General features: G+C 60.3%; 1 protein-coding gene across 1 annotated transcript; it reads left to right on the top strand.

Moving 5' to 3' along the window:
* The first annotated feature begins 2,740 nt into the window (after positions 1 to 2,740).
* LOC119101302 (DDB1- and CUL4-associated factor 6) lies at positions 2,741 to 9,264 on the top strand. Its single transcript, XM_037224594.1, has 6 exons — positions 2,741 to 2,952; positions 5,299 to 5,439; positions 5,875 to 6,011; positions 7,932 to 8,047; positions 8,370 to 8,469; positions 9,192 to 9,264. Exons 1-6 carry the CDS (start codon positions 2,786 to 2,788, stop codon positions 9,215 to 9,217), a joined length of 687 nt encoding a protein of 228 aa, XP_037080489.1. The 5' UTR covers positions 2,741 to 2,785; the 3' UTR covers positions 9,218 to 9,264.
* Positions 9,265 to 10,204: the final 940 nt, after the last annotated feature.

Genomic DNA, 10,204 nt, shown 5'->3' with positions numbered 1-10,204 from the left:
TCTCTTCTCTCTCTCGCTCTCTCTCTCTCTCTCCTCTCTCTCTCTCTCTCTCTCTCTCCTCTTCTCTTCTTCTCTCTCTCTCTCTCTCTCTCTCTCTCTTCTCTCTCTCTCTCTCTCTCTCTTCTCTCTCTCCTCTCTCTCTCTCTCTCTCTCTATCTCTCTCTCTCTCTCTCTCTCTCTCTCTCTCTCTCTTCTCTCTCTCTCTCTCTCTCTCTCTCTCTCTCTCTCTCTCTCTCTCTATCTCTCTTCTCTCTCTCTCTCTCTCTCTCTCTCTCTCTCTCTCTCTCTCTCTTCGTCTCTCTCTCTCTCTCTCTATCTCTCTCTCTCTCTCTCTCCTCTCTTCTCTCTTCTCCTCTCTCTCTCTCTCTCTCTCTTCTCGCTGCTGTCTGTGTTCGCCGTTGCGTTTGCTATCCTTACTTCATCACCGCACCGTTTGCCGCCGTCGGCTCCTCCGTCGGCAAAGCACGACAGGTGCTGGCTGAATGGAAATAGGCTAGAACCGCCAGCCCTGGACGATGTGGGGCGCCGTTGTGTGCGGAGAACCGGTGATACTATCCTTACAGACCGCTAGGAAAGTCGCACATCACTCGGACGCCTGCACAAGGCCGCATGAGGACGCTGGAGCCGTCTATGGCAGCACTAGCGAGTGGCGCCGCCTGTTGGGCGGACATGACGTGACCACGGCCTGTTGTGCGGACGGACGGCCGCCGGCCGTGGTGTGGGCGTCGGCTCATGCCGTGTGCTGCAGCAGCGGTGACGGGCACGCGCCGGCCGGTTCGCAGACGATCCTGCTGACCGCCGACCGGGCCGTCACCACCATGGCGCTGAACCCGGCCGCCCTCTGGCAGCTGGCGGTGGCCACGGCCGACGGCTTCGTCCGCATCTACGACCGCAGGATGATCCGGTCACGCGATGAGCACGGTCAGTCGTGCTCGCCGCTGCCGCCGCTCCCGCTGTTGGACGGTCCCCGCGACTCGTGGAGTGCCGTGTAGCTCTCGCATCCGACTCTTTTGTTTAGCGTTGCACGAGTCCGTGCTTTGAAGCGCTGAGAAAGCTTTCAGTGCCGATTCCGAAGGGGAGACCTGCTGCGTCCCGGTTATTAGTTTGCGTCAGTCCTGGTATATGATTTACGTATGGTCGTGTTCTGGTCGATATCCTTCTTTTGGGTGCACTTGTATGTCAGATGCGTAATTAGGCATGTAACCTGTACGTGTGTCGTGCCAGTTTCGCGTACATACTTCGGCTTAAATAACCTTTGCGGGCACGAGAAGGCCACTATGCTCAATTTGTGAAATAGTGGGCGCGGCAGACTGCACCGCTCTTCGGACCCGCGGTCATGGTCCCGCCGTCGTGGCGGGGACATCCCTGAATCTGTGGTATGCGCCTGTCGCCCCGGTTCGCTTCTGACGACCCATTGACCTTGACCTGGTGCGGCCGGCAGCGGGCGCCATGAATCGATGGACGGCGCCCAACCTGCACGGCGCCACGCACCGCATCACGGCCATGCGCTACGACCGGCGCGGCCGCCAGCTGCTCGTCTCATACTCGGCCGACGACGTGTACCTGTTCGATCTGGATGCCGAGGAGGGCCGGCCGGCGGCGGCGGCGGCAGCGGCGCCGGCCGCGCCGCCGCGGCCGCCTGTCAAGAGGCTTCGCCTGCGCGGAGACTGGTCCGACACGGGTCCCGAGGCGCGACCCGAGCGGTCTGGCGCCGCAGCCGCCGCCGCCGCCGCTGACCGGCCCGCGCAGGGCCAGCTGCCGTCGGCGTCGCCTCCGCCGCCGGGTGAGGCTGCGGGTAAGCGGGGGCGTGAGATGCGGCACTCTCTCGCGACACCGTGTGACTGTGTGGTCTGAGCGGTGTGGTACTGGGCAGGGAATTGGTGCAGTCAATTCGCTACTTAGAACGTTGTAGACTGACTTGTCATGGTCACGCTCTCCGCCACGAGTCCCGGTCGCTGGGAGCGTCTGCCATTAGCGCCGGTGGTCGCCGCCTGTGACGATGAAGCCCCCGGCAGAGGAGCGCGACCGACCGGCGCGCCGGCCTGGCATCTCGCTGCACGCCAACCTGATCAACCAGATGAGCGACGTGCTGCAGCGCTTGCTGAGCAGCGAGATGCCGGCCCGGCCGGAGGGGGTGCCGCCGCCGCCTCCGCCGCCGCCGCCGGACTTCAGCAGCCGTCCGGTGACGCGCCGCGTGCTGGAGCGCATCCGGCAGCGGCGCGCCCTCCACGTGGAGCAGGTGACGGCGGGTGGGCCGGGCGCCGCGATCCAGGGCCCGGGGCATCTGCTGGCTGCGCTGTGGTTTTGTCTTGAACGTTCGGCGGCACTGGATGGTCTGTCGGCGTGTATTTCATAACGCCGGGCGCTGGGGTCGGTGCCGAAGGATGCTGCCGTCCTGCAGACAGTGACCTAAGTTGGTCGTTGGACGACAGACGGGTATCAGCGTTATGGATGTGAGCTGGTAGGAGCAGCCGCGCTGTGGCGGCCCACGCTCACCGTCTGCCGTCTGCAGATGGTGCACGACATGGAGGCTCTGCACACATCCGACGACGAGACTGCCGCGGCGGCCAGCGGGGGCAGCGGCGCCGGCCCGCCAGCGGCGCCACCTGCAGGCGCCGGCTCCGCGGCGGCGGACCGGACCGACGGAGAGGGCGCCACCGGTGCCTCGCCGTCCGTCGCCGACGGCCAGTACCCGGCCGACGTCCAGGCGGCGCTGGAGGAGGTCCCGCGGCGGCAGGCGGCAGCGGCTGCCGCGCCTGTGGCGCCGCCGCCGCTCGGCCCGTACATGGACCTGGAGACGGAGTCGGTGGTGGTGCGCAGTGAGCCGCTGGTCAACCTGTACTACAACCCGCAGAGCTCCACGGCCGGCCAGATCTCCGTGGAGAACCCGTGCACCCAGCCGGGCATGTCCGGGCAGCGTGCCGGCCAGTGTCGCACCACCTTCGCCGAGAGGTGAGCGCCCCAGGGCGACGCGCGCCGCCGCGTCGCTGTCTCGGCTCGAGGCGGCACTCGGAGGTATCAGGTGGCGCTCGAACCCGACGCCACGTATTCTGGTGTACATGTTTACATGCGCTGCCCATTCGTCGGTGCTGGTTTCGTTTTTGATTGATGTTTGCGTTCTGGAGGCCGGATTGCCATGGTACTCTGAAAGCTTGCCTCGACCGTCGCCGCTATCCTGTGATGTGTGCCTGCATTTCATCGTTATCCTGTGCGTGGTCACGCTGTAAGAGCGCCGCGAGCCCAGTTCCGCCACTGTTGACAGCACGCTGCTGGGCCATTCCACGGCAAAGCAACAGGTGAAAGGACCAAAATCACACCCCATGCTTTTGTTTGCCTTGCTGAAAGTCGGTGTGGAGTTGTTTCATGCTCAGAATTTTGCTGTGCAATGTTTTATAGGAAGATCAGAGCGACAGCTGAGGACCTCTGGCATTTTTATGTCAACTAGCGAGGGTGTCCCTCTACGGTCAAAAAGTTTGTCAAATTTATCGGAATCGCACAAAACTGCATGCTTTTAAGCTGGCAAAGATGCAATGCACCTTTTGGCTACATGTCAGTATTTTCATATAAATTCCAAATTGTGTCCTCATGACCTAGAGTTGCGTAACCTTCTTGGCCCTTTGGCCTTTTGCAATATTGTTTTTTGAAGCAAGGAAATTAACAGCAATCAATGATCTACCGATTCTCATCATGAATTGCATTTTTCTTCGTAAAGTTGCGATTTTTGCCATCACTTGAGCATGACGGAATATTATAAGACTTCCTCCAAAATGCATTTCCATACTCTTGTCCGTCACTCAACATATAGACGGCTGCTGCAGTGACTCGGTATAAGAGCTTCAGATGACATGTAGCGACACATTGCAACGATGAGATGATGTGCTGCTGTAAGTCCGCTTATGTGATTGCGACAACGTGCTCTTTTGCCCGAGCATTGAGCTTCAGCGCGCTCACAGACACATATTACCTGCCTTCTTTTACCTCGCATCCCGTCTTGGTGAACAGGTGGTGAGCCTCGGAGTCGTCGATGTCGCTGGTGGGGCCTAGTGAAAGCCCCCAGCTCTCTTCACTGTGGTGGCTGTTGACAAACGCTCGGTTAAGTGGTGTGTGACGCTCGCCACCTCCTCACAAGACACCGAGAGGAGGATGGTTTTGCTGACCAGTGTCTCCGACTTGGGTTTTATCACGTTCTCCGTCGTCAGTATTTGGCGGTGATGGGTGCGCTTGAGGCTCTCTTGTACTGCGGCACGCTTAGCCCCTCCCACAGTGTCGGCACAGGCCCCCGTACCATGCCACGTGACACACGACTGCCACTCACAGGTCACCCCGAGGTCAGCTTGTATTGGCAAACATCGATATAGTTCTACTCGTTTGTAAACTGTGTGTCACTTTCGGCCGTGAAACCATTTTGGTTAAGATAGGGCGCTTTGGCACAGCATTCTGGGCTAAGCCGTTGTAAAAATGCATGAACCGTGGTGTTCATATTCTTTGTGGCATCAGAGATGAAACGACGGATCTCATGACGCAGCTCGCCCTCCTGATCCCGCTTATCAGCTACAAAGTGGCGTCTAGTCAAATTTGTGATTTGCTAGATAAGAGAGATTATGTTTTCTTCCTTTGTTTCGACGATATCTGCTAGTGCACAGCGATCTGTGGTTACCCACTGTTAATACATAATTTCATCATGCATATCACCAAGGGTTGGACCACGCTCGTCGCTGTCTTCTGTGTTGTCCCATAGGATAAGACCGAGCTTGACACTCTCCGTGTCTGTGACGGGCCGCTCTGTGACTGACTGCCCTGTAACGGGCCGCTCTGTGACGGATTTCTCTATGACAAAGTGCTCTGTGACAAGCCGCTCTGTGACGGGCCGTTCTGCGACATGCCGCTCTGCGACGGACCGCCCTGTGGCGGGGTGCTCAGTGACGGGCTTCTGTGTTTCGGGTTGCTCCGTGACGGGCCGTTCTGTGATGGGCCGCTCTGCGACGGGCCGCTCTGTGACGGACAGCTCTGTGGCGGGGTGCTCAGCGAGGTCATTCAGAGGCTATTTGGATTGTTCTGTGGCGGGGTGCAAAGTGACGGGCTTCTGTGTTCCGAGTTGCTCTGTGACGGATTGCTCCGTGACTGGCCACTCTGTGGCGTGCCGCTCTGTGACGGACCGCCCTGTGGCGGGGTGCAAAGTGACGGGCTTCTGTGTTCCGGGTTGCCCTGTGACGGATTGCTCTGTGACTGACCGCTCTATGACGGGTCGCTCTGTGACGGGCCGCTCTGTGACGGGCCGTGCGTCTGTGACCATCTCAGGGCGATGCTGTTGTCATGCGGCTCGGCCCAGGAGCCGGACGGTGCGGAGCCAGACGGCCAGCCGGAACCGTCGACCCAGTGCATGGACAGCGACAGGCAGCCGCGTGTGTACAGGAGGTACACCGGACACCGCAACGCCAGGTGCGTGCTGAGCGGGCCGGCCGGCCTCGCTGCGCTGTCCGTCCAGTGGCCGGCCTCCCTGAGGGCGGGCCGGCCGGTCGCTGGTGGTCACTCAGCTGGCCGGACGGCAGGTGCTGTCCATCGGGCGCCGCGAGGTCGCTGCCTGCGCTCGTCGACGTTGACCCGCTTCTTGCCTGAGGACCCCCCGCCCCCACGCTTCCAGAGACGTTTGTCTCTCTTGAGAGGTCATCCACGCCGAAGAAGCTGCTCTTTGTCAGAGGCCATTTGCGCCTCCTGAAAGCATTACATCCCCTGAATGATCAACCAGCCCTGCTCTCCGACAGAGATTCCTCGCGTCGTCCAAGGGCTTGCTCCCCTCCGGAGGTCCCTCAAGCCGTCCCAGGGGCTGCTCCCCTCCAGAGATGCCTCACGTCGCCGGTGTATGTCCCGATGCAGGACAATGATCAAGGAGGCCAACTTCTGGGGCGACGACCACGTGGTGTCGGGCTCTGACTGCGGTCACGTGTTCATCTGGGACCGGCACAGCGGCCGGCTGGTCACCATTCTGGAGGCAGACCGACACGTGGTCAACTGTGAGTACCGCCCTCTCACCTCAAACACACACACGCAAACGCACACATACACACGGACACGGACGAGGCCTGGAACATCAGGAACAGAGTATGTTGTATGGCGGTGCGAGGCGCACAGACAGGGCAGGGATCAGACTGTGGTCCTGGCACGGTAACTATGATAGATGTTTGCATAATGCAAAGTGCAGTCGTGGTCTTGGTCGATGGATAAACATCGTCCTGCATCTACACTAATATCCCTGTGTGCACGCATGTGTTGTCAGTCACTGGATTGCTGCACACTCGCCACATCCCTGTAGTATTTGGTCGCTGCATGTCAGCCGGTTTCGTCATATTTGGGGCACGTCTGGATCATGTTGTGCTGCAGAGTGCGACTCGTCCGCTGTCAGCCAATGCTCGTCGTCGGCAGTCGTGCCGCTTCTGAGCCAGTGGTGCTCCCTCTCGGTTCAGGGTCGTGTTTGCGTACAAGCCCTGCGAATCACCATCGCCTGCTCATGCCTGTCTGACGCGGTATCCGAACTCACTCTGTATTCCGTGCGGTGACGCGGCGGGATTGCATTGTTGGGCCACCCGTCCGGGCCGAGCCGGCAGAGGCCGGGCCGCCGGGCGGACGCTTGATGGGCGGACCACGTACGACGGGAAGCCGACTGGCGCTGACAAGTCGGCAAACACTGCCGCCAGAGCGACAACCGACCGTGCGGCGCGGTGGGAATGACCGTCGTCGCCACTCTGGCCGCGCTGATTAACTGGGTTATCTAGAGTGACTTATCGCTATGGTTGCCCGGCGTAATTGGCTGTCATATCGGGCACTCCCACATCTTTCATTGGTGCAATGTTGTCTCACGCTTGCTCTCCGCTCGTAAACTATGGCAAATGCAGTTCTACATGTTACATTAACAAATGTATTGAACGTCAACGCAGGTTGTCGTGACGTTACGTTAACTCGTCTCACCGCGCCAGTAGATCAGCTGTGGCATGCCGGCTCCGTGTTAAACCATCACAGGTAGAGCAGAACTATTTGGAAGTGTTTTCATCACTTCGCAGAAGGCCCGTCAACGGTGTTATTGCCGTTACCCAGCACGCCGTCAGTTCAGGAGACTGTCGTCAAATCAGCCGCTGTTGGTGCTCCATGATGAATTGACCATTTTTCGTAAACAACTTAAACAAGGGAGCTGGCGACTGACAGCGAAGTGCGAAGTCGAGTCTGGCTTTCTTTTTATTTGCAGCTGCACAAAGCGATATTCCCTATCATATCCTTTCGAAGCAGCATATCATTTTTAATGAGAATGCCTTGTATGCAACCAGGAAAAGCCCTTGAGCCCCTGGTTTTTTGACGTTGCGAACAGAGTTTTTATTCTGACGATAATCCGCCTCCACCATGCCAGGAGCACTGGTTAGATTATGCCATGAAGCAAGCATCAAACGCATCTTAGACACATTGATGGGCATCTTATACACACATACATTATGCATAAACAAACGCGCAGTGAAGCACATATTAAACTCGGCTTTGCCCACGAGTGATGATGGTCACCCGTTACCATGATCACAACAGGAAATGTCGAGTTTTGTCGGAGTGGTCAATGCCTGCATGATACCGCGTGTAGCCGGCAGCTCCTGGTAAACTGAAGGTCAGTTATTTTCATGGTGATAACTCTCAACTCACAGTGTCTGCAGATCTTCAGGGGAGGCGACCACAGCTATGAGCCCGCAGTGTCGTAAGCACCAGCCGACGTGTTCTAACATCAGTGGGCGAGGCCTCCGGCGAGGCTTTAGGATCAGCCTGCCGCCGGAGCGGACTCCTGCCTGTTGTGCGCTCGCCTGTGAACGTCCGCAGCCCGGCCGGGCCCGACGTCAGCGGCGTCGGCGACGGCGTCGGCCGTGTGTGCGACGCTCAACGGTGCGTTCGCGTTGCTGCAGGCGTGCAGCCACACCCGCTGGACCCCGTGCTGGCCACGTCCGGCATCGACTACGACATCAAGCTGTGGGCGCCGCTGGCCGAGCAGCCCACCCTGGACCGGCAGCGGGCCGAGGAGGTCAGTGTCCGCCGCCCACGCCCGCGCGCTCCCCGACTCTGGGTGCACCGGGCTACGCGTCAGGGTGGGACGTGTGACCCAGAGTGTGGGATGATTTATAATGGGCATTGACCGTTGTGATTCTTGATGGACAGCCTGCTGAGATGTGTACCATGCGCTCTGGTATTTGTGGCACTTTTTTGTCCGGTCCTGAAGTCCCCTGGGTTTGTCGCAAGGTGTGGTGTCATCGAACCAGATGGGGTTTGATGAAGGGGCTGTGCGCCGGCCGCTGCCGGGCAGCTGCGCCCACGCGGCGTCTCGCCTGACCACGCCCCGGCCGCAGCTGATGGCGAGGAACCAGGTGATGCTGGAGGAGACCCGCGACACCATCACCGTGCCGGCCTCCTTCATGATCCGCATGCTGGCCTCGCTCTCGCGCCGAGGTGGGCGGCCGAGACGTTACGAGTCAGGCAGGGATGCGCGCCAGCCTGTGGGACTATCGGGAGCAGGGGGGGGGGGGGGGGGAGGGGCGTGGGCTGGCCGGCCAGTGGTGCTATCAGGGTGGGGTGGCCGGGTCAGCCAGTGGTATCATTGGAAGAGGGGGGGGGGGGGGGGTACCCGCCTGCGGTACACACAGAGTGTCGCTGCCACGCGTCAGCCAGTGGTGCCATCAGGGTGGTGTCGGCCCGCCTGCCACTAACATCATAAGTGCGTGGTGGTCTGTCTGGTAGTGATGACACCAGGGTGGGCCCGGTGGTAAGTGATATCAAGCGAGGACTCCCACGTGCGGTAACACCGGTCCTACGTGGCCTCCACCAATGGCACGGTCGGGCCCTCCCGGCAGCCAGCCGTCAGAGCTGTTCGGCACCAGGCTCGGAGTATGCCGGCTTGCTGAGGATGGCTTGCCGAGCTGACACAAATGTGCCCCGCTGTTTATGGACAGAGCTGGCCGATCTGCGATACCGGTCGTGCGGCTTTTAGTTTGCGCCACCTCCTCAGTCACGTGTCAGCGTCACGCTAATGGAGGGGGCGTGCCGTGCGATTTAAGGCGCTCTGCAGCGACGCCGGCTTCAGGTGCGCCCCTCTCTGTCGCCGGCCGGGGAGGGCCTCCTCTCGCTGGCCAGCCGTTGCCCGGAGCCTCTGCTTACCGCCGCGTCCGCTGCAGGACGCCAGGGCGGGCAGGAGTCGTGAGCCTGCGTCGGAGCGGCTTCACCGGCGGGGCGGCGGGACGGCGGCCGCGCGCCGAGCCGGCCCGCTGGTGGCCGGCCGCGCCCACAGGCGGGACTGCGCTGGCAGCGTGGGGCTCGCCGGTCTGCCGTGTGGTGGCCCCCTGTCGGAGCAGCGCGGCCGCGAGGTGTTCCGTGTGCAGCCGACGGTGCTGATGGTCATACCTCCTTAGCTGTGTTTTTATGTGGTGCCAGGTGAAAACGTCCTACCCACGCCAGTATTGCACGAGGGAGACGGTTGCTGATAGTTTAAGCTGTTGTATACCACTGACTTGTGCGAGTGACTTTTCAAAGCTGTCACGCATCCTCAAACTAGACAGCTCGATGTATCTACGCGTCCGATGACGTGTACTTGAAGTGCTGCATCTCAGACTAGAACAAAATCGATTAAGATGGCCTTATCGGAGCTGGGCTGCGAACCTGGCGTGATTCACCGTCCTCAGCAGCAGCTGTCTGTTCGGCATCGGGTCACATTGTCGGCACCAGTGCCTGTGCAATACTGGCGGCTGTATCTGAGACGTGTTCTTCAGGCGATGCCGGCCGTCCCGGGCGCCCTCAGCTGCTCCCCTCCCACGGTCCTCGGCGACGGCCGGCGGCGCGGGCCCGTGCGCGGCCCAGCCTCTCGCCTCCAGCCGCGCTCGCCCAGATGCGCCGCTGGTGCCATTATGTCGCGCAGAGTGGACGCCAGTTTGTTCCGCCAGCAATAACGCTGCTCTAGTCGAGAGGGCTGTGCGCCCGCTGCGGTTTTGCGGCCCTCGCTGCGGTGCGGTGTACCCAGCCAACTAATGATGCCTGCAGTCCGCTCCCAGGCACGCAGTGCTGTATACCGTGTCATGTGTGTGTGTTACCTCTGTCATATATCACGTGTTGGAGTGTCTAACTGACGTTGCATTCGCGGCGATTACTCGGCATGTCCTGCGCGGAAATGCCTGGTGTCGCAGCGCCCCGGCCG

The sequence above is a fragment of the Pollicipes pollicipes genome, unplaced genomic scaffold (assembly GCF_011947565.3).
Source record: "Pollicipes pollicipes isolate AB1234 unplaced genomic scaffold, Ppol_2.1 Scaffold_4881;HRSCAF=5763_pilon_pilon_pilon, whole genome shotgun sequence".
Lineage (NCBI taxonomy): Eukaryota > Metazoa > Arthropoda > Thecostraca > Pollicipedomorpha > Pollicipedidae > Pollicipes > Pollicipes pollicipes.
Note: the sequence above shows the minus strand (reverse complement) of the source record. Positions and strands in the feature narration are given on the sequence as shown.

What these genes read in the sequence shown, in the direction of transcription:
- LOC119101302 (XM_037224594.1), top strand. Translation starts at nt 2,786, where the DNA reads ATGGACCTGGAGACGGAGTCGGTGGTGGTGCGCAGTGAGCCGCTGGTC. An exon ending in CGCACCACCTTCGCCGAGAG is followed by an intron (nt 2,953 to 5,298) that starts GTGAGCGCCCCA and finishes TGACCATCTCAG; the next exon opens with GGCGATGCTGTTGTCATGCG. An exon ending in ACCGGACACCGCAACGCCAG is followed by an intron (nt 5,440 to 5,874) that starts GTGCGTGCTGAG and finishes GTCCCGATGCAG; the next exon opens with GACAATGATCAAGGAGGCCA.